The sequence below is a fragment of the Tamandua tetradactyla genome, chromosome 7, assembly GCF_023851605.1.
Source record: "Tamandua tetradactyla isolate mTamTet1 chromosome 7, mTamTet1.pri, whole genome shotgun sequence".
Lineage (NCBI taxonomy): Eukaryota > Metazoa > Chordata > Mammalia > Pilosa > Myrmecophagidae > Tamandua > Tamandua tetradactyla.
Window position 1 is genome coordinate 8,211,066 of NC_135333.1, and position 25,123 is coordinate 8,236,188.

The window sequence follows — 25,123 nt, forward strand, 5'->3', positions numbered from 1 at the left end:
TGTATCATAGTGACATTTAAAAATAAAATCGTTACCCCTTTTTTAAAAATATCCAATTGACTACAAGGACCATTGTGATCTAAACCCACCATGGTTTATTTTTTTAATTCATGAACATGGTTTTCTTTATAGTAAAAATATAAAATTATTCCTTTTTTTCCTTCAAATCATTTTTCTATTACTGTTCCATGACAGAATTTTATTCTGAAGTAATATATTTTTATGATCAAAAAGCTTACCATGCTCACTCTACTGTATACCTCTCAAACATGCATTTATCATGTATATAAACTGAATTTATTTTTTAATATTTTCAGAGACTGTAAGGCTGGCATTGTAAAAATTATTCTGTATTACCACTATTAGTAAATATCTATTTATTGATACTGTAAAATTTCTTCTATATGTTTTCACAGTAAAAATGTTTACAGATTTCTTCTGCATGAAGATGCATTTGGTCAAACCACCTAACAGGAAGTTTGATAAACATTGCCCTTAAACGCTAAAATTTTATTGGAAATGCAACTCTTTGTGAAATTGGTAGGAGGGTTGTAATGTTACCATACTTAAAAGGAGGATTTTCTGACATCAGATATATCAATTTACTTCTCTGTTTGAGACCCGGAAGTTTTTGCACTTCTCTGCAATGCAGCTCAGGTTGAGGGTGGGTGAAAATATGTCTCTCTCTCTGTTTTGATAGAATGAGAAGAGAATGATTGACAAAGATGAGGTGGGAAAGAAAAACTAGCAGAGCTCCTTGTCTGTGGTTAAGTTCTTGGGCAGATCAGTGTAGGAAATAATACATACGGAAGTTGAAGATTTGGAAATTGAATCCTTGAAAAAAATACTCTTACCTGTGTTGGGAGAGGGGATTACGTGCCCCAGTTGGCATGCCACCTTTCTAGCCAAATTTTAGTGTGTGTTCATAGGTGACATTAAAAGAATATTCATAGTAATAGAATTTATAACCACAAAAAGTTAGAAGCAACCTGTATATCCATCAATAGAAAAAAAAATGGTAAATTGTGACATAGTCATTAAATAATTCTATATGGCAGTGAAAATGAATAAATACACCTATATATTTAAACATGGATAATTTTATAAACAAAATGATTAGCAAAAAAGTAGCTTGCAAAAGAATGTATTCAGTATGATGCCATTTATAGAAAATTTGAAAAGAATGCTATGCATTATTTAGATATTTGCAATAATAGTAAAGATATAAATAGTATAAGTATATCCAATAAAATTCAGTGTAAAAGTTAACTCTGGGACAAGGATTTCAGTTGTGTTTCTAATATCTTAAGGCATATTAGATACTTACAGGTGTTCGTTATATTAGTTTTTATACCTTTGAGTATTTCAGTCATATTTAAATGAATATAAGAGAGAAAATAGAGGACGAAGAGACAGTTTCTTTGAGGCAATTATGAATAGGGGCAGACATTGTGGGATCTGGAGGATAATGAAATAAGGAAGGTTTTTTTTAGCTATGTGAGGTGCTTAAACTTTTCATGGTTAAAAATGTCTACATTCAATTTGGTAGTCTGTAAGCATAGCTTATTCAGAAATACTGTAGGAGGGAAGAATCACCTTGGCAGACATAGGGTTGGTCTGAGAGGCAGGTTTTTTCTTAAGACATGCAAATTAAATTTCAGGTCTCACAGCAGTCAAGGCTGGGAATGATCTGAGGTTTTACCCTACCTGCAAGTTAATGAGTTGGCATGCCACAGTTTCATAGATGCTGGAAGAAGACAAGAGACTCCTGGGTGAGAGACAAAGGACATTATTATTCATAGCACAGAAGCAGTATGAGCTTCATGTTTATATCAATTCCCTTAGCCCCTCACTCCATGGGTGAATGCTTCACAGAAGGTTGATATCACAATTTAGGAAAACAGAACTTACAAGACCTGCTCAGCTTTTGCCCCGTTGGAAGACAATATCTTTATTATTCTGGTCAAGAAAAAAAATCTGCTCTATTCCCCAGAGAGAGACGTTCTATCTCTGTTTTCCAAAGCTTGCAAAGATAGTCCAGAATAAAGTTGTCAGTGCCCCTTGCTCAGATGTGCAGAAATGCAAGAAACTCCTGAGAAATTGTCTCCCAACAACAATTACCAACTAAAATTCTGTGACTTCCTGGAATATTACTTCCAAAACTACAGTAACTTAGGGGAGTCCAACGCGTCATTAATAAGAATTCTGTCTGTCTAGAGTTGTTTCCAAGTACGTTATAGAAAGAATCTTGTAGGAAGTTTGTGGGGTTAAATTATATTTTTGAAATAGATAACCATAACCAGGTTTGTTTGATGATATGCGTTATCTGCCTGGGGAGGAGATAACTGACCACAGAGGAGAGAGTGGATAAACTAAAAAATATATGAGATCTAAAGCTGGAGTGAAGAGTAAGGGGATTGTTCCCTGATAGGGTAAGGAGACTTTCTCCATTGTAGTTTTAAAGAAGAAAAAGGAGATAGATGCAGTTACAAGTAGGTTTATAGAGTTGGTGATGGAAATGAGGATGTAGCCATCTGATAATAAGTTCCATTCTAATGTTTCATGAGTGATGGTCATTAGTAGTTATTAGGGAAAGGGTTTAGATTTAAGATTTCAGGGAAAACGTCAAGTGGGCATTGCTAAGACCTGAATTTAACAGAGAAGCAATTGGATGGCTGGGCAGTGTCGAATGTTCTTTTTTTCTCACAATCACAGTCGCATTCTAAAAGCTGTATTGTTATACAGTTGTCTTCAGGAAACAAGGCTGCTGGAACACAGCTCAACAGTTTCAGGTACTTCCCTCCAGCCATTCCAATACACCATAAACTGAAAGGAATATTTATGTAATGCTTAAGAATAACCTCAGGTTAACCTCCTGACTCTGAAATCGCTCAGCCACTGAAACTTTATTTTGTCTCATTTTTCTCTTCCCCCTTTTGATCAAGAAAGTTTCCTCAATCCCATGATGCTTGAATGCTCCTTTGAAGTTGATAATGACAAGGACTCTGGATTTATGTAGCATGTGATTTAGTGGATTGCACGATTTGGGAATTGTATGAGAAAACATTGACTCATGTTACTGAATGACTTTAAGTTCTTTGATTGTAAAGATCTTGAGGTTGAATATGAAACCCTGAAGCACACAAAAAAAATATTTTCAGGGATGGGTTTGGAGCAGAGGTGGATTTAAAGACTTCATTTCAGACCAAATGCCTACAGCCTCCTTACTTCCTGCTGTTTGCTTTCCTGACCCTCCCAAACATGTCATGTTCTTTATTTGGGTGTTTTCACAATCCGTACAGGACATTGTATTTAATGGCCAATAAGAATGTGGGAATATCACAAATGTGTACCTACTAATATATTTATGTCTTTGGCTAAGGTTCTGGAACAAACTTCATTGTTTGAGGGCATCTGTCATCTGAGATTCTAGTCTGATGACCCATATTTATATGGTAGACAAAAGGGAACGCGTTTTTTTTTTTTTTCCCTTTCTTTCATCTGTTGAAAATAATGAGCTCTCAGGGTTATTAGAACTACATGCTTTCAGCTGCTATTTAAGCACAAGGATCCAAAGCCTATGAAAAATTTGTGAGATGAAGAAAGTAGAGACAGATTTATGAGGCAAAGGAGGGAAAACTCATAACTTTTATATGGTCGGTAAATTACTCAGAGAACTCAGAGAAAGGGGGCTTTAAATATGTATATATATATATATATATACTTATGCCCTATATATTATGAAAATGACAGCTTAATTAGCGAAATGACATACATATGATTAAATTGTCAACGAAAATGAAATTTAGAGAGATTTTGTTGCCTTTATGAAATAGACTCTACATGCATTTTCAAAATTTATAAATACTTACCTTTCATGGTTGTATGCTTAATAGATGTTTTTATGAGCAGAAAAGACCTTAAATCTGTCTCTGTTTTATAGTTTAAAAAGTGCTTGAGAGCTTCTGAAAAGCAGACGGAATTTCATTTTTATTGCCAAGCAATATTGTTGATGAAATGCAATGATATAAATACAGATTATTCTGAAGCCTTTTGCACACCTTTCCATTAAGTGGTCTTAATTCTGCTTCTCTCCTGTTGACTTATGTTTGAAGTTTTGAAATAGAAAGTTGGAAGTTTAATTTTGAATTTAAATGGCTGATGTATAGAAAGGACATGGTCTTAGAGTCAGCCAGAGGTGAAAGGGAGTACTTTATCTTTGTAGGTGTGGTAGTTCTCAGAATCTAGAGGAAACTGGGGAGAATTTGACTGCAAAAGCAGAGCAGGTAGTTGCACAGCCATTCAAAAAATAAAGATAAATCTTTTTGCTTTCCTTACTGACTTCAGATTCATACCATTTCACTTTCTTGTCTGTAATAAAGAGAGGAAGGGTCATATATAATATTTAAGTTTTTTTTTTTTTGGTTTGCTGCTTTTATAGGTGAATCTTTGAATTAGTTTTGCTTTTTCATGAATGTCGGATTAAATAATTAAATTCCATTCCGAGTTATTATGAGCAATGGCTGCATAATTACTAAATTTTACTTATACTTAGGATATTATAGTAAAAAAGGCCTGCTGATGTTTACAGTAGAACTACATTTCCAAATGACAATGTTTATGTTATGATATTTGAATATTCTACCTTATCTTTCCTCCTATAAGGTGCCAAACTATTTGGTTTTAGGTAGTCCAACCATTAAATATTTTATATTGTATACTTTTATAAATAAAATAAATATTGTCAAAAGTTTTTTAGTATAAGGAATGTTTTAATGAAGTCAGCTGTAATGCAGAGAGTTTAATTTCGTAGAAAATGCTTTCCTGTATTTTACCCTAATTGCAAGTTGCAAGAACATTATGACTGAAATATGTGGTAGTTGCTGTAATGGAAGTGATCATTGTAATTAAAACATAAGTTATTTATATTTTATACCATTTTTTCTTGTATGTTACATATCAACAAAATCAAAGGTTGACATATCATGAACAGTGACCAAATCCCCCCCCCCCCATTTCCTTTGAAAGAAGTAAATATATTTAATACATAGGGAACGGTTTTCTAATATGTTACCATAGGGAATTCTTTAAATTAGTCTAGTACAATTAGTAATTTTTGTTTTTACTAAGCATTGTTTTCTTGCCCTTCGATTTCCCTGGGTTTGCCCTCTTTTCTTTTGGTCCATGGGACTAATTAAGATGAGACTAATTTTAGTAACCCAAAGCTAAAGAGGATATGCTTGCATGTCATAATTTTTTTGTTTTTTTCTGAATACTGGTCAAATTCATTTAATTTCTATTGGAATTCCCTTAGTGACTTGAAAAAAGCACTTGTTCGTATGAACCCAATTAAATATATTTGAACTTAGTCTTTAGAACACCCTCAAGAAATTCTGTTACAAAGTATGTATTTGACCTGCTTTGAAAATGAAGCCCTTTTCCATGATGACTATAATGAATAACTATTTGGAAATAGTATTCCAATTATGTCTCCAAACAGTTGGAAACGGATATTAAAAATAATTGTATTTTTCATTGCATTTGTAAACACTTCACTAATTTTATAAGAGGAGACTAGAAAGTTTGTTTATTTCCAAACTAGAAATTCTTTAACTTGCTCTTATTGGTAGACAAACTTTAATTACATTTTAAGATGTAACTATGTTATTATCAGGTTTTATTGTATATGATCCTTGATTTAGTTGAGGGACTTGTCCAAATTAATTGTCTTTCTAAATTTATTAAAATATCATTCTATTGTTAATTTTTTCATTCTAGTATCTCAAATAAAATATCCAAGTTAGGAAAACAACATAAAATTGTTATATATAGCTTACTAAGATTGTTGAATTTGAAGAAAGTGTTCTCAGTTTGTAGAATGCAAAGATTTTTACTTCATATTAGTTTGTATTAAAGCAAATTTGTTAATTGATCAAATCATAATTGAAATCTTCATATCTAATTTTTTGTCCATTTGATTCGTTATACATTGATGAAATCTTACACTGTAATTGTCTTTTAAAAGTTAGCCCTATGTTTTTGTTTTTAGAGTATCCCTGTTACTGCTTTTTGCCTTGAATTTTAAGTTTTCTAATATCAACTTGGGCACCACTATTTTCTTTTGATTTTCATTTCTATGGTAAATAATTTCCACTTGTTTATCTTGAGTTTTTTTTAATTATTCGATTTTACATGTCTCATCAATAATATATCTAGGCAGTCCTTGCTTTGTAGAAACGTGTGTATTCTTGAACATTGGCTTACCAGTATCTGATTGGAATTTTTTGGGGTGTGTATATCTAGAAGTAGAATTACTGGGTTGTATGGTATCTCTACAATTAGATTACCTTCCTACTAGCGTTGTACTAGGATTCGAATTTCTCCATATCATCATCCACATTTATTGTTTTTCATTTTTTAAATTATAGCTATCCCAATATGTGTGACATGATCTCTCATTATAGTTTTGATTTGCGTTTCCCTCATGGCTAAGGGTGTTGAGCATCTTTTCATATGCTTATTGACCATTAAAACAACTTCTTTGAAGAAATGTCTATTCAAGTCATTTGCCTATTTTTCTGTTGGGTCGTTTCTTTTTGTTATTGAGCTGTTGCAGTTCTTTATGTAATCTGGATATTAAACCCTCATAAGATCCCTGATTTACAACTTTTTCTCCCGTTCTGAAGACTGTCTCTCCACTCTCTTGATAGTATTCTTTGATGCATGAAAGTTTTTAATTTTAATGAAGTCCCATTTACCTGTTTTTTTCTTTTGTTACCTGCACTTTTGATGCTATATTTTAGAAAGAATTGCTATATCCATGGTCATGAAGATTTGCCACTGTTTTACTGTAAGAGTTCTATAGTTTTAATTCTTAAATTTAGGTTTTTGATACATTTTGAGTTAATTTTTGTGTATGTGCAACATAAGGGTCAAACTTTCATTCTTTTGCATGTGGCTATCTTGTTTTCACAGCAATGTTTGTTGAAGATACTGTTCTTTCTCCATTGAATGGGCTTGGCATGTTTATTGACTTTTAATGGTATGACTGTTTTACAACATTAAGGTTTGTTTTTTTTTTTTTTTACATGGGCAGGCACCGGGAATCGAACCCGGGTCCTCTGGCATTGCAGGCAAGCATTCCTGCCTGCTGAGCCACCGTGACCCGCCCACATTAAGGTTTTTTAATGTTTTTACTATAAAATATAACATATTTACACAGCAAGGAAAGAAAAAAGCAGTAATTTTCAAAGCACACTTCACCAAGTAGTTACAGAACAGATCCCTGAGTTTGTCATGAGGTTCCATTCCACCAGCTCAGATTTTTCCTTCTAGCTGCTTCAAAAAACTGGCAGTTAGAAGGGATATTAATATAGTGATTCAGCAGTCATAATTGTTTCTTCAGTCCTATTTTCTCTGTTATACCTCCTCCTACTCCTTTTATCCTTTTCCCGATCTACAGGGATCTTTGGACAGTGCCCATTCTGACTTTTTCATGTTGGGAAGGGGTGTCAACACTACAAGATAGGGGGATAATCTTGGAGAGGCTATTCCCTTTGGGTTCAGAATTTATCTGAACTAGGAACCCTCTGGGAATTATCGGTTCCAGGAAAGCAAAACTAGTGCATGTAACCCTTATAGAGCCTCAGTTCGGGTCCTTGGTGTTCTTAAGAGTTAACAGGAGTGATGTTGATTGGGGTTTAGCAGATCATGGCAATCAGCACTATCTAATGAAGCTTACATAAGAATAGCCTCCAGAATAGCCTGTTGACTATTCTGAAATAACCATTTGATCTCTCTTGGCCACTGATGCCTTATTTTATTAAGTTTCTTTTCCCCCTTTTCATCCAGAAGGCGCTGTTGATCCCATGGTGCTAGAGCCAGCCTCATCCCTGGGAGTCATGCCCCACATGGTCAGGGAGATTTTCACCCCTGAACGTCGTTCAACATTACATGTGAAAGCAGAGGAATAGATTCCTTTAGTCGGGGATATATATTTTTTATATATATTTTAATATGTGTGTATATTCCAATTAAGTGCAGTTAGGTATTGGGTATAATGTTACTATTTTTAAGTCTGTGCAATTACAACACAAGTTTTAACTAGTTATATATAAAATATCATTTAATATTTTAATAAATAAATGTGACTACTGGTCAGAGGTTAACTTTGGACGCGAGCTCTTAGGCATCTTTGTGTAATGTATAATGTGGATGACATTGCCTTTAAAATCAGAGATTGTTAAACTTCATTTCTACTTATTAACTGTGTGTTATTGGGTATTAATCATTCTGAATAATCACTTTGTTATTGGCAAAGAGAAATTAATACCATAAACATCGTAAGGTTTTTAAGAACATGAGCTAAGAGAATGTATGCAAAGCACCCTTGTTCATTGCCTGACCATACATTTTAATTGATGTTTCTCCTATTATTGTGCATGTTATTGGATCGAGTTCTCACTTTTTTTTTTGCTAGATGGAGTGGAAGCCACATAAGATGGGGTCAGCCATTCCGACTGCGCCATGTAACCACAGGAAAGTACTTGAGTCTCATGGAAGATAAAAACCTTCAACTGATGGACAAGGAAAAAGCTGATGTAAAATCAACAGCATTTACCTTCCGTTCTTCCAAGGTAAGACAGAAAATAGCATTTTGGGTTACCTGTAAGTATATCCTCATCGCATTCCTTTTGTTGCTAAACAAAAAGAGAAATGACATGAGCATGTTCTATATGTATTTCTAAATTTCAGTTTCTCTTCCACCCATTTCTCTCCAGTAAAACCCATTTCCCAGACGGCTAAAATATCCTCAAGTGTTTCCCCAGGTTCGTTGTTCTGTGGTGATTTACACCGCATGATTTACGCTGTGACACAGCCACGCAGAGTTTTTGTTTTCTTAGACATTGACTGGGCGCAGTTACCTCATACCTTGTGCTTTGTTGTAGGACACTATGATGATAATGCATACCAGCATCTTTGTTTTTCAAAGAAACATTTTTACATTCACTCAAATATGTAAACTATTCATACTCCTACTGAATCATTTGTGACAGCAGAACCTTGGAGAAACCTTCAGGTCTTTCATGAGAATCCCATCTCTGAACCACATGATGAGTACAGCTGGGAAAAATTATGCACACCAAAGCCAGGTTGGAATGATGCTTCCGTACCGCCAGGCCCAACCGATACCTCCAGAACTGTTTGCAGTTTATCAACCCCACAATAAAATGGATTGCCAGTCATGTCTTGGCAGATTAACCCATGTTCTGCCAGTGAGTGTCTCAGGGATAGGTGGAAATCTCGCGTTCTGTTTATGAACACCAAGTGTCTATTGTATTCGTTTTTATAATAACTGTGTAATTTGGGCCCTAATTTTATGAGAAGTATGAAACTTGGCCATAGTGATAGAAATGGTATTAGATTACTGGTTCACTCTTGTCTCAGACAGGCAAAACATTATTCTCCTCTCCTAGATAAAGGGTTTATTTGATTTGTATTTCTCAGATTACTATATACTCGTCTGGGTACAGGCACCTTTAAAATGTTTCTCAGACCTCATCTTTTTGAAACTTAGTTTTTGTTTGCTTTCTCTACTGGAAAATTCTAAGGATTCCACCACCCTTTCCTGTGTTTTGCATTCTGCCTAAATTCAAGTTGAATTTGTGGTGGCAATACACAAATAGATGAGGAAAGGTAAAATATGAATACAATATATATATTACAAGGTCAAGATTTAGATTAGCAAGATTCCCATATAAGCACTATTAATGCTTTTTAAAAATTTTTTATTAGGTTTTATATTTATCTTTTCTCTCTTTCTAGAGAGCTGTATGCTAGGTAAATATTCTCTAACGTTTTGTTAGAATTAACAAATGATTGATTATTTTTTGCTTGGGAAAAATCATTTTTCCTCAAGGACCAGTTTTCAGTGTGCCTAATTAATTCTATTTTTTAAACATTTTTTACTGTGAAATATAACATATGTACAAAAAAAGCAATACATTTTAACAAATAGTTATAGAACAAATTTCAAAATATGGGTTACAATTCTGTAATTTTAAGTGTTTCCTTCTAGCTGCTCTAAGACCCTGTAGACTAAAAAGAATTATCAATAAAATGATTCAGTGGTCATACTCATTTAGTATGAGTATTTAGGATAATCAATATAATGATTCAGTAGTCATAGGGTAGAAATCCTATCTTCTCTACTGCAACTCCTCCTTCTCCTTTGATCTTCTCCCCGTCTTTAAGGATATTTGGACAATGACCATTCTAACTTCCTAATGTTAAAAAGGGGTGTTGACATTACAGAATAGGGGATGTACCTGGTTGATGCTCTTGGTAATTATGGATTTTTTGGCTTATCTGCCCTAGGAACCATCTAGAGGTTTTAGGTTTCTGAAAAATAAACTTAGCAGGTGAAACTTCTTTTTCCCCCCCAAAATGTTATTTCATTATAAAAGTATTTAGAACACATGAAACAAAGCAATGTTTATTCTTTTATCTACTCTTCTAGTATGGGATCTATTGGTGGCTCCTCTGTGATTGAAGCTTTTATAGAAGAACAGATAGAGCCCTGGGTATTCTTTAGGGTTTACTGGAATACTGTTGGTTGGGGTTTTTCCATACCATGGCAATTAGCAATATCTTGCTGAAGTTTGAATTAGAGTAACCTCCAGAATGACCTCTCAATGCCATTTGAACTCTGTTAGCCTCTGGTACTTATTTTATTACATTTCTTCCCCTCTTTTGGTCAGGTAGGCATTGTCGATCCCATGGTGCCATGGCCAGGTGCACCCCTGAAGTCATATCTCACATTGTCAGGGAATCTTACACCCCGGATGTCATTCCACGTGGTGGGGAGGGCAATGCAGAGTTGGGCTTAGAGAGAGAGAGAGAGAGGCCACATCTGAGCAACAAAAGAGGTCCTCTGACAGTAACTCTTAGGTATAACTATAGGTAAGGTTTCTATAACCCAGAAACTTATTTTTCTGTAAACCGGGTTACAGAAATAAGTTTCATAAGAGCAAGCCTCAAAATCAAGGGTTTGGCCTATGAACTTGGGAGTCCCTAATATTTGAGAGAGTTTCAGGGATTTCCCAGTTTGGAAAATTTAAAGTTCCATATTTTTTTTCCAGTCCCTCAAGGGACTTTGCCAATACTTTTAAAATTCATTTCATTTTGTTGCTCTTAAAATGGTGTTATGTCATTGCATAGAATTTGCAGCTTTATATACAAATATTTACTAAACTTTTGGGGGTATTTGCAGAAGTTGTGTGTACTTTTCCCTTAATGCCATTGACCTTTTGTTTTGCTTTTGGTCCAGATTTAACCAAAGAGTGCAGAAAATTAAAAAAAAAAATTCATTTTGGTACTTAGGGAAATAAGCTCTCTTCACAAAACTCTTAATGCTATGATTCATATAAATCATATCTAAATGATACAAGAAAATAGATACATCATTTTAATAATTGTGAGAAGCATAAGGATTTGAAGTTACTTGTGGCTATTTAAATGATTTTTTAGTCATTTAATAATGTTTTCTTCTGATTTTGAAAGCAATGCATGTTTACTTTAGAGAGTTTGGTAAATAAAGAAAAATGTATAGGAGTAAGAAATCTCCTATAATTACATAAAATATTAATGTTTTGATGAATTTCCTTTTGGATCTTTTGTTTTCCTCTAAAAATACATATACATTTGTAAAATGTAGATGCAGTTTTAGATCCTCTTGTCTTCATTCAACAGTATATAATAGGTATTTTTCTGTTTCATATGTTCAGTGGCTGCATGCTATTCCATATAGAGATGTACTGTGGTTGTTTACTCATTACCCTCTTATTGCACATTATGTTGTTCCTGATTTCTGCCTATTACAAATAATTCGGCAAACAAAGTATGCTGTTGGGAGACTAAATGTAACTCTGCGAATGCAGTTGTCTGATGATACATCCCTCATGTGTTTTCTCTCATGACTCTGGTTCTGGAGCACAGAGAATAGTGAAGTATGGCAGATGCCTCTAGTTCTATGCACTCTCCAAAATTCTCCATTAATCACAGCTAGGAAAGGCCTTGTTCTCCGTGGTGAAAACATAGAGGCAAAGATGGCTAATCCCAAAGATATGGGATAGTTGAAAGACAAATAGTGTTTTCTTAAAAATGAAAAATCAGGTAATAGAAGTATAAGCATAATTAACAATAAAAAGATAATTGCTAAGCTATAATAACATCTACTAAAATAAGGTAGTAGAAGAAAGCGAAGTAGGTAAGAGAAAGAGGAAACACATTGCCTTTATTATCGTGTGTAATCCAGGCTAATATAGAAAGAGAGGAAAATGGGTTACGTAAAGCTGTTCTATCAAAAGAACCATAGATCCCACAGACCCAGACACACACAGTCTACAGAGAAAATAGACTATGTGCTAAATGACTTGAAAATGGAAAGCCATAAAAATGAAAAAGCTGAGATATGAAAGAGGGAAGACCCAGTGTATTTATCATATCAATACATGTAAATAAGCTAAATTGACAATTTAAAACAAAAATAAGTTTCTTTTGGTTCATAAAGTATTACCTGTGCTGAATTTAAGAGGCGCATTAAAACAACTGTATTTGGAAAGATTGGAATTGAAGGGATGAGCAATGGAATACCAGGAAAATGCAAATAAAATAAGCAATAGGATCTTAGTATCGGATGGAGTGGAAGATCAGGGAGAAGGAAGTTTCAAATGAGACAAAGAATTGCACTCCATGAGAACATTTCAATGAAGATGTAACTGTTATAAAATCTGTAACAAATAACATGGTCTTAAAATTCATAAAGCAAAACTTAGAGGAGATGTAAGAAGAAATAAACAGTTATGCCGAGTAGTAGAGACATGAAATCACCATTTCTCAGTTCCTGATAGATTAAGTAGACAAGAAATAAGTTAACATAAAGAAGACATAAATGACATTGTATTTATTATAAGGGCTTTGGGGTATCTGAGCCTGAGAGCTGCCCGAGGGTTCCTGCCCCTAATTTGCCGTATATTCACTCAGGAAGTTTTGTGGGCTGACCCTGGGCTAAGGTTGGGAATGTGCTGACGGTTCCTGCCTTTAGAGAGCTGTGAAGGGAGTTGGGAAGCAAGGATGCTCTCTTCCCCCACCCCTTGGCATTTTAAAGAAGATAATTGCTACATTCTCTTATCCTTTATAAAGTCAACAGACACAGCTAAGCGCTGTCCATAATTGATCTCACTGAGTGTCAGGGCTCCATTTCACAGATGGGGTAAGCCAGGGGCAGGGGGAATGAGTCACCTTCCCAAGCCACAGTCAGTGGACAAAAGGATTTCTCTCTGAAACCACCTGCCCAAGGCTTAGCCATGTGCTTGCCTCTGCCTAAGCTCCAGGTCATGGAGTTCCAGTGAGCACTCCCTCCCTCACTCCAGCTGTCCCAGCTGCGCCAGAGGTATGTCCTTGCAGGGCCTCTCTAGTGCCACCCTAGCCCTCCACAGGCACTTTGTCTACTTCTGCTGTGAAAAGCTGAATATTGACTCCTCCTTCCTCTTTTATTTTTCCTACCACATTCCTAATCCTCAGACAAATGGCAACACCCTGGCAAAACAGAGGCTAGGTCATTCATGTGGAAATACGAATGCAAGAGAGAAAAGTATTTTAACGTATTTCAGGATTATTCTGGTATACATATAGCCATTGATTCAGCAGTCACATTTTGGCAGGGTGTCTTAAAGAAATAAAATGACATGATATATGTGAGTTAATTTCATCATCGTCATGGCAAAAACCTGAAGAAGGCAATGTTCAGTGAATTATGGGTATGTCCATAATATTGAGTGGTATCGGTTATCAGGATATAGTGATCTGGAAAAATATCCACGATGATATTGTTGAGTGAATGCAAGCAAGCCATAATATACTAGGTCTTGCAAATCTTACATTTTTAATTAGAAAAGAAATCCACGTGTGTGTTTGCATATGCTTACGTTATAGATGTAGAAGGATATACACTTATCTTTGACCTGGGAATACTTTTGAGAGATCAAAATGGAAGATGTATGAGAATGTAAGGGCAGGGGGCCTTTTTTTTTTAAAGACATCTGGATATTTTGCTTGTTAAAATAGATATATTTCTTTTATTACGAGAAAAGCTATTAAAGGAAAAAAATCATTGAACTAACATTCTTGAATGTAAGTTTTCTGTACGTTTTTGTTTCTTTAAGATGAGTTCCTAGGAATGGAAATACAGAGTCAAAGCGTCTGAAGATTTTAAAAAGCTCTTGATGTATAATTGCCTAAAGAAATAGTTTTGAAACTATCAGGGATTCTGTTTTTAGATTTTGGCAACTGTACCATGTCATAGGTTAAATGAAGGTGGAGAGAACGTGGACCCCCCCCCCCCATTACTCTTAAGATTAAGTAACTATTCTCTATCTTTAAAGTTACTTTTCCGCCTGACACTGGTGTTTCTGGTGCCACTCTAATATGTAGGTTCTTAGAAAGCTATGGTCGTACACTTTAATCATATTCAGTGTGACAGCCGCTTATCAGAATACGGCTGAGCGTAGAATGTAGATGGAGGTGAAATTCCAGAAAACGCTTATTTTTAAAATCACAATAGAATTTTAATTTAAAAATCACTGGCAGCTTAGGTAATGAAGCTGTTTTTCTCATGAGGTAGAGAGAGTAACTTTCTATTATTTCTTTTAAGAAATATTTTATTATATAATTAATATATAGTCATTAGAGAAAAAATTATGAAGAATGCAAAAGTACAATAATGAGAAACTTCAATCACTCCTAATCTGTTACTCAGAAACAATTCATGTCAGTATTTGTGTATATGTGTATATATATTTTTCAGTAAATATATAAATATTTTTATACTAAATAGGACTTTGTATATATAATTCTGCATCTCATTTTCATTTTAAAAAAGTAGTGTATTACTATGTTCCCTATTTAATAGAATGCTTAAATAATTCAAAATACTATTATATAGGGTTACTAAAATTTCTGCAGTAAATTCCTTATGTTAGAATAATTTGGTAATTTAAAAATTTCCACTCATAAACTGGTCATTATTGTCTCTGAATATAACTGTATCTATCTAAATATTTCCTTCTTAGAAGTTGAACTATTTGGTAAAAGACTATGAAGAGTTTTAGGGTGTTTGATACTGAAAGCACTCAGAGAACAAGGCTCTGCATCCATTTTGCTGCCATAACCTGGTGCCTGATGCCCTGTGGACTCTGCATAAATGTCACTAGTGAATGAACACACAGAGCCAAATAGCTCTTCAGAAATTTGTGCCAGCACTCATTCCAATTAGCAATATGCAAGCTTACATTTCTATACAACCTCACCATCAATGACCATGGTGACTTTTTAAAAACCACTCTGAAATTAACATAATTTGTGAATGTCATCTGCAGTATTTTAGGGTATAAAGCGTATTCCACAGTTAATCAGTTTTTAGAAATTGGCTTCTTTTCCTTTTCGTGAACTCATGTGGCTTTTACAAGCAAATGGGTGTGAGCAGAACTCCCCTGGGCTTCGTAAGCTGTCTTCCCAGAGCGATGGCTATAGACTTTTGCTATTACCCTGTGACTTTTACAGTCTAAACTAGAATGGCCTTCAGGTGATTGAAGGTTTTTTTCTCAGATTTACAATCCCTTATGTTTCAAATAACAAATGATATGGACAAAATAGGTCCTATAGCAAAAATGTGTCCTGGATTGTGGACTTCAGAATTTAGAACAAATACAATTTATTCTAAAACCAAGTATAAATATATTCAGTTGGGAATGGAAAGAAAGTCCTTATTTTTCAATGAGTCTAAGTGGTGTGGAGTGACTTGATTCTCCTGAGCTACTCTTCTCTTGGAAGAAGGAAAAGGAAGAGATTTTCTATGCCCCCTTCCAAACTCTTTGAAACTTTCCTCATATTGTATCTTGAGCTCCCTCCAATTATGCTTAATAGTCAGGCCTAGCTCTAGAATAATAAATTAGAACTTTCAAAATGACTCTTGTTCGTTATAGTACCTGGCTTCTAAGACTATATTCTAGAGCTCGAGACTCAGGATGCCCATTTTGGTAGTCAGAAGCAGAACAGTGACAATATCTTTGCATTTTCCAATAGTAATAACTATAGTGATAATATTTTCTAAACTAATTCATGTCTAGCTAACTTAGTCTCTTTTGAACAGCATCCACAGTACTTTCCCTGCTGTTTATTTTAAATGCTCCAGGTTATGGAGCATTCTGATTTTCAAGTTTTTATATCACCAATAAGTCTGTAAAGGGGAATAGAACTGCAATGGAAAATAAAACCGTTCTGCTAGTTGGAATGTATAGTGCTGTGTGTGTGTATGTGGGTGTGTGTGTTTGTGTATCTTAGAAAATTGTGAAAAATTAAAGAGTAATTGATAGTAGTGATTCTAATGTTTAGAAAAATAGAACCTCATTTTAATTGGAAGAAAGGGAGCTGGATGAAATTAAAATCCATTCATGCTGAAAAATGTTTTCTGCAATTACATATTAAAGAAGCACTGAATTTAGAGCTAACTGAAATAGAATAAAAATAGATGTCTGGATTAAAGATGAAATTATATATCTTTTAAAATGAAACATTGTTTCTACATTGTCAACATTTTATTGAAAATTGTTTAGCTAAGCAGTTTCATTATGTGAATTAACATTGAATCATGGTCCCTGGTCTTAAAATTTTATGTTTATATGGGATTTTTATTCTTTGTTCAGAATATATTTTAAAATGTTTCAAAACATACACTCTTACAAAATGAAAATAAGGGTCACGGTTAACAACTGATTGCATGCTGAACAATGTGCTAAGTGCCTTACATACATTACCTCATTTAATCCTGCTACAACTCTATGTAGTTTGGGTACTACTTTTAATCTTCACCTTGCAGATGTGGAAACTGAGGCTTGGTTAAGTTAGGTGACATTATCTAGACTTCAAGCCTGAATAATTATGCTAAAGTGCTCTTTAGTCAGAAAATTAAAGATTTAAAACTACTAATGCTGATAATATTAAGGAGAAGAATGGCAGACAAAGAAACTGGGTTATTCACCTGTGATCAACTGATTATTATAGTTGGGCAATATTTAAACTCTTAATATCCTGAAAATAAAAACGAACTGGAGAACTTGCAATGTTCTTTAAACATCTTATCAAAACTTACACAAATTTATTGTTGGAGAAGATAGTTGAATATTAAACGCAAGTAGAAATTTTCTGCAGTAATTTTTTCTCAAGGGCTTGTTTATAATATAATAGACAATAATGCCATCTATGATTTTACTAAGGATATGGAAGTTCAGCTTAATTTTTATACTGATCCTGTTTAATAGCAGCAAGCCTGAGAGTGAACTTCCTGAAGCTTCTATTGCTAAGACAAGGTACATCAGTCGGGGTCAGCCAGAGAAGTGGTGCTAATAGGAGATCCATTTGAATTAAGAGGTTTATTACAAGGATTTGCCTTAAGCATTTGTGGGAACTAGCTAAGTAAAGTCAGAGTTCAAGAAGGGGAAAAGATCAGGAGCAGACGTGAATCTTCAAACACAGGCCAAGGCTGTTGTCCAGAGGCAGTCACGAGTAGAATAGAACCCCAGGGGCATTAGCTGATTATAGTCAGTGAGCTGAGGGATAACCTAAGCCTGCTTTAAGAGGCTCGTCTGATTAAGTCAGGCCCACCCAGGATAATCTATTTGATTTACTCAAAGTGAACTGATAAGGGACCTTAATTACATCTGCAAAAATCCCTTCTTCTTTTCCATATAATGTAACCTAATCACAGGAGTGATAATCCATCATATTCAGAGGTCCTACTTACTCTGCAGAAGTGGATTTTATTAAGTGTTAGAGGATTTCTAAAGCTCTGTGACCCTATTTTACTGCTAGCTTAGCAGACCTTTGAAAAAATAGCACAAAAAATTTTCAGAATCACTCCTTTCCACAGCTCACACACTAGGGTATATACACATGAGGTTTCTGAATGCCAGGGATAAAGAGAACTGTTTTTTTTTTTTTTGCATCTGTGGCCTGACATGCCATTCCCGATCATTTCTCTGACTTATATTTTCTAACTCATATTTCATGGTGACCAGCTATTCTGTGTTGCACTGCAGCACCATAGAGAAGCAAATGAAAATATATTTTTTTAACCTTTTAACTCTTCTGCCTAATGTGAACCATTATTTGTCTTAAGGAGACCCAGTTATTAAAAAGAAAAATCAAAATTACCTCATCAAGGGATGTGGACAATTTTTTTTCCTATCAGCCACCTGACAGAATAATTTGAGTAGACTTAAGGTTAATTTCACCTAATACTACAAGATATCTTTTTGAATCACCTGGTTCATATAGCAATCCAACAGTAAGTTTTAATTTTCCTATTGAGTATAGTTTGATGTACCTAATGCCTATATATATCATATAATGAAGCCATAATCGTCAGAAATAGTTTTGGCTTTATAATGAGTCTATTTGGTATAGTCAGTGCCAAAATAATCCCTTAATAATTTTCAGGCCAGTCTTCTTGATTTCTGGAACCATTTGGTATTCATTTAAAAATTAGATTTTCCAAGGAGGCATTAATGGAATTATTTAAATGTTAGGGGTGGGTAGTTTGTTAGCACATTTTCTATGGGAAATCTGAAGGGGAGACTTTGTAATGTGATTTCTCTCTATAAATTCATTGTTCATTATTCATTGATTAATTCATTCAATAAGTGTTTCTTGAGAGCCTTCCATTTGCCCTGTTCTGGGTCCTGGGTCTTTGAGGGATGAGAGTGGGAGAAGCAGACATGTGATTCTTGCCCTCGCAGAGCTGATTGATAGTTAAGTGGGAAAGAAGACATTTGAGGAGAGCTTCCATGAAATGTGAGCCTGGCTCTGATTATGAAAGTTCATAGTGCTATGAGAGTACACAAATCACAAAGGACAAACAAACCCATTACAGCAAAAACAATGGTCTTTGCAATAATTCTAGACTGTGTTAAAAAATTCTTTGTGTTTTCTGGCTGTCAAGATCAACAGGATGCACAATTAGATACTAAGTCATCTTCAAAAATTGTTAAGAGTCTCCCATTCTTGTTTTGTCTATACATATACCATCTTTGTACTAGATTATTACTATCTTGTCATTTTTGAGATAAAATGTGTATTATATGAAAATACAAAAACTTAGGTGCACAATTTTGACAGATGGAAACTCATGTTTATCCACATACTTATCACAGTACAGGACATTTTCATTTCTCCACAAATTTGCCCAATATTCCTCCTAAGATTATTCTCAACACTTTGCCCTGAGAGGCAACTATTCTTGTGATTTTTTTTTTCCAACACAGACTGTTTTTTTGCCTGATCTAGAACTTCATATAATGGAAACATGCAGTATGTGTTCTTTTGTGTTTGGTTTCTTTCACTTAGCATAGTGCTTGTGACATCTCTCCATGTTGCTGCATATATCTGATGGTTAATTTCTTTTTATTATTGAGTAGTGTTCCATTTTTTCTTTTAATGTCAACAATTTGACATCTCCTGTTGACAGGTGCTTGAGTTATTTCCAGCTTTTGGTTACTGGGAATAATGTTGCTGTGTGCGTGTTCTTATACAAGTCTTTTTATGGACATTTGTTTTCATTTCCCTTGGACTAACACCAAGCAGTGGAATAACTGGGTGAAAGGGTGGGTGCTTACTTAACTTTATGAGAAATTCAGACATTTCCCAAAGTCATTTTAACATTCCCACCAGCAATATATGCGACTTATAGTAGGGCTACATGCTTGGCAACATTTTATATGGCCAATCTTTTAAATTTTAGCCATTCTAGGGAGTGTGTAGTTTAATTGTTGTGGTTTTAATTAGCTTTTCTCTGGCGGCTAATGATGTTGAGGACTCTTTCATGTGTTTATTAACTGTTTATATATCTTTCTTTGTAAACCGTTAAAGTCTTTTATCCATTTCTTAAATTTTTTTTGACTTACTGAGGTTAGAAGTTCTTTATATATTCTGTTTCCAAGTTATTTGTTATATATATATTTTGTGATTATTTTCTCCTAATGTGTAACTTGGCTATTTATTTTCTTAATGATGTCATTTAATGGGCAGAAGCTTTTAAATTTGATGAGGTCTTACAAATTCTTGTCTTTTCAGATTTTTGCTTTTTAGTCTGTACCAGCTTGTGATTATATTCTCCTGTATTTTCAAAGAAAAGCTTTGTTTTTTTCCAGCTTCTATGGTGATGTCTACAACCCCTCTCTACTCCACTTTTATTTTTTACATATGAAGTACGGTTGTTCCGATAATATTAATTGAAAAGGTTTTTCTTTCTACTTTAACTTACTTTGGTACCTTTGACAGAAATCACCTGTGAGTCTATATAACCTTCCTCTCTTCTGTACCTTGGTCTACTTGTATATTTTTAGGCCAGTTCCGCACTATCTTGAATGAAGTTTATACTACTTCTTGCAATTTAGCAGCCTATGTCCCAAGCTTTGTTCTTTTTCTGCCCTCATTCAAGTGTTTTGTTTATTCTAGTCCTTCGAATTGCCATATAAATTTTAGAATCAGCTTGTCACCTTCTTATAAAAATGATCCTATTGAAATTATGGTTCATTTTGTATTGAATAAATTATAGGGGAATTGACATCTTAGCAGCTGTGTCTTCTGATTACTATTATGTATTTGGAAAAATCTCTTCATTAATTTAGGTCTTTTAAATTTTTTCTTAGGTTGTAGATTTTAGCATAGAGGTTTCACAGGTTAAGAAGTTTGTATTTTTTTATGCTACTTTAAATGAAATTTTTTTACTTCTTTATTTTCTAATAGTTGCAATGGTAAACAGTTGATTTTTTGCTTGTTGATCTTTTACCTGTGATCGTGCAGATTTAACTTACTAGCTTTAGTTATTTTGCTATTGCTGGTTTTTTTATTTCATAGGATTTTCTGTCTAAATAAAATCACATTCTCTACTAATAGGGATAGTTTTGCTTCTTTCTTTCCTGTCTTTCTGTCTCTTTTTTTGTTGTGTTGATGGTTTATGAGTTAATAGGTTTTTCTTTCACTATGTTTCAGTCTGTTATTTGTATTAGTTTTCTTTTGTTGCATTTTAAAATTGCCTCAGATCTTAACGACATAAATAAACAATGAGCACTTATTACCTCAGAGTTTCTCTGAGTCAGGAATTCAGGAGTGACTTAGCTGGATGATCTGACTTGGAGTCTTTCAAAAAATCAATAGAAAAGATATTGTCCAGGACTACAGTCATCTGACAATTTAACAGGGACTAGAGCAAACTTTCTCCTTAAAGGGCCAAATAGTAAACATTTTGGGGGACATATTATCTCAATTGCACCTATCATGTCTGCCACTGTATTGTGAAGTCACGTGAAGGAGCCTTAAAAAATACAGAAGTGATTGATCATAGCTGTGTTTTAATAAGCATTTTTATGGACTTTTCAAAAAATATTCATATGTCATAAAATATTTTGGTTTTGATTTTTGTGCAACCGTTTAAAATTTAAAGATCGTTATATTATTAGTTCATGGGACAGAGACAAGTAGGCAACAGGAAATATTTGTCCTGCGGGCGGTAGTTTCTTGGTCCCTGGAATAGAAGATACGTTTATAGGATGGCTCGCCCCCATGGCTGGTAATTCTGTGCTACTGTTGTCAAAAAGCCTTTGTTCCTTGCCACAGGTCTGCTTGAACATCTCCCTATGGTGGCTTGCTTCTTTCAGAGCAGGTGATTCAACACAGAGACCCCATGGGAGAAGAGCATCTTTTATGATGTAGTTTTGGAAGCCTCTCCTTGTCATTTCCACCACTTTCTGTTCATTACAAGCTTGTCACCAAACCTGTCCCATTCTGAGGGTAGAATTAGATTTCCACTTTGAAGAGAATTATGTGAAAGAATTTATGGATGTATTTTGAAACCACCACATCATTTCATTCTCTTCAGATGTCCGTTGTTTTTAGAGGGAGATTGCCATCATTTATGCTGTTATTTTCCTGTATGTATATGTCTTTTTTTTTTTTTTTCTGGCAGCTTTCAAGATTTGCGCTTTATTTTTGCATTTTAGTAATTTGCTCAAGAAATGCCTAGGTGTGGCTTTATTTTTATTCCTCCTGTTTGAGATTTTAAAAAATGGTTTTAAGTTAAAGTAGCTTACCAAAGTAGGTGGGTTTGGAGCATTATTTTGCAGATATTTTTTCTACCTTATATTCTCTTCCCCACTTCTCTCTCTGAGACTCCAATTAAGCTTAGGTGAGAGTGCTTGATATTGTACCACAGGTCTCTGCAGCTTTATTATTTTTCTTATTTCTCATCTTTATGAAATCTCTGATCTTCAGATAGAAAAAATTCAATTTATCTATTTTCAACTACATTTACTGTTTGTTCTACAATTCCAATCTGATGCTAATCCATCCAGTAGTGAAGTTTGTATTTCATTGTATTACTTTTCTCTCTCCTCCCTCTCTCTCTTGGTGTGTGTATATATATACATATGTATGTGTATATTTCATGAGTGAGATTCCTCATCTGTTTATTTATTACACATGTATTTTTCTTTATATCCTTGAACATGTTTCACATTTATCATAGTTGCTTTTAAGTCCTTGCTACTCATGATAGCATCTGGACCATTTCTGGGTCATTTTCCCTTGCTGATTTGTTTTCTCTTTATTATCAGTGATGTTTTCTTGCTTTGTCACATATATTTATTTTTGACTGTGTATTGGATATTAGAAATGACAATGCTGTAGAAGCTCTCAGATTTTCTAGGTCTTCCTAAAGAGTGCTTTTGATTTTGTCAGGCAGTTAACTTTGCTGGAGTGAAACTCCAGTTCCTCTGTTTTACAGTGGGCAGTTGCTTATATCTCTGCTTCCATCTGGTGCCTTTTTACTGGGCCTTCCCTGAGCATGCAGGCTTTAGTGATCAGCTGAAATCGATTGAACTCATAGCAGATTTTTTTAGACACCTCTGTAATTCAGGACTTAGCCATCTAACTTCTTGGCTGTGACCTGAACTCCACCCTACAATACCTCAAGCCAGTTAGGCTGCAACTCTCTTCTGCTTCGGCTCCAGGCAGGTTGGACAGGACATGACCTGAGGCAAAGGACCACAAAGGCACAGATCTCATTGATTAACATTTATCTTTCATGAAAAGTCTACCCTCCATTTCTTCCTTCTTTTGGTGACTCTTGATGTCTGATTCTGAAAAATATTTTATCCAGGTTTTATAGTTGCTATCTATGGGACAATAGGTAAACTAAACTACTCCGTCATTTCTCCATGCTGGACCACCTCAAACCAAAAAGAAAAATTGAAGGTGATGCCACAACTAAAATCCATTAATTTAGATATAATTCAGCTAATTCAGAGGTTCAGTAAGATTATTGCTTCCAAATTAGGATACGTTAGTTCTAGTAGTACAGCCTAATTTTCTTTTAGGTGTTTTTTAGCAATTGTCACATTCTTGGCTTACAGTTTGTTTATGGGCAATCAAAGCAACTAGCTTATTTTCCTCTGAATTTCAGCTGATTTTTCTGAGCCACAGAAAATGGCAGCAAATAAAAGGAAAGAACATGATTGGCCTTCATTTCATATAGGAAATGATCATGCTTCTTTTTTATAATATTACTTTAGCAGTTTTACCTGAATTTAGGATCAGAGTAATCAGTAAAGAACAGTCCTCTTGAAACCTTTCAGTTAAAATTTCCAGTCCAGAAAGTGATATGAACTATTTAAATAAAGATGCAAAAACATATAACTTTATAATTAATTATTGTAACTTATCAAAACATAATCCACAAGTCTATAAATAGCTCCAAACTATTTTCCTGGAAAAGAGCAAAGGACCAAATGAGTATTAGAGGCTCATTATTTTATTCTGAAGAAATAATTACATTATTGGTTTTTTCCTTAAAATTTAATTTTCCTATTAATAATGTTGGTATAATTCGACCAGTTGTTCATTTGATTTGATAGATGAAACTGGTGTGGTTTTTTCTCTGTTTTATTGCAGATTCCTAGCATAGTGTTTCAAATTATTTGTTTAACATTTAATCAACTTATTTTAGTGTTGTATTAATTTACTTGGATGGTCTTGACTTTTTTAAAAATATTTTTATTGACAAAGCAACATACAAACACAAACAATTCCCTTACACATAAAATATCTGATTACATTTCAGTGATTCTTTTTTTTTTTGCATGGGTAGGCACCAGGAATTGAACCTGGTTCTCCCGGGTGAGAACTCTTCCACTGAGCCACCGAGGCCTGCCCTGATTCTTTTTTTTGATCTTGACTTTTTGTATTGATAATTTCTCCTCATTTTAGTATTAATTTTCCATTGTTGATGGGATGTCCATAATCATTTTCAGGCCATAAATTTTTAGTACAGCATACAGATATTTTGGAAACTCTGTCAAAGTTTTGTTTTATTTGAATAACTCCTTTTCATGTACTGTGCAAATTTCATTCCAACCTAACCTTCAAGAACATTTGCATCACTGATTATTACTAATTTCAAACAACAGTCAATTAAACAAAGACCTAGAAAAAAATTAAAGTAAGATTTAAGAAGAAAAGGTAGACCAGGGAGGAGAACATAAGGTACCACAGAAAGAGTTACTGAGAGCAAAACAATGTTAGATTTTTTTCATTGTGGTTTGAAGGACTATACTAAACTTCTAGACATAATGAATTATTGAAGAACAGAGATAAGCATGGTAGGAAAAAACTGGAAGGGCTCATGTCGGAGGATGAAATATCAAAATAAATAGTTATTTAAAAGAAACAAGTAGTTGATACCAGGGGATTGATGGTGAGTTCAGAGCAGAGGGTGCTGTGGCGTGGCCACCCGTTAGGCGTGAATGCCACTGTAGTCCAAGCTGGAAATTGCAGTAGTGGACAGTGGGTTATAGCTTTGATTAGTTCAAAAGAAATTATTATTAACATCTTCATCAGCATCATTACCATCACTGCCGCAATCAAAATCACTGAAACTTATTAGTGCTTATTTTACCCTGGGAACTATGCTGAAAAATTTACATGCATTATCCTATTTTCTCTGTTCCTATCC

The 25,123-nt window shown here is 34.4% G+C and overlaps 1 protein-coding gene across 2 annotated transcripts in view; it reads left to right on the forward strand.

The window, feature by feature from the left end:
- Positions 1 to 25,123, forward strand: part of RYR2 (ryanodine receptor 2) — a 779,580-nt gene that overhangs the window by 365,852 nt on the left and 388,605 nt on the right. For both annotated transcript variants that reach the window (XM_077168436.1, XM_077168435.1), the window contains one exon: positions 8,480 to 8,636. In XM_077168436.1, coding sequence (XP_077024551.1) covers positions 8,480 to 8,636 — 157 coding nt within the window. The remainder of the gene's footprint in view (positions 1 to 8,479; positions 8,637 to 25,123) is intronic.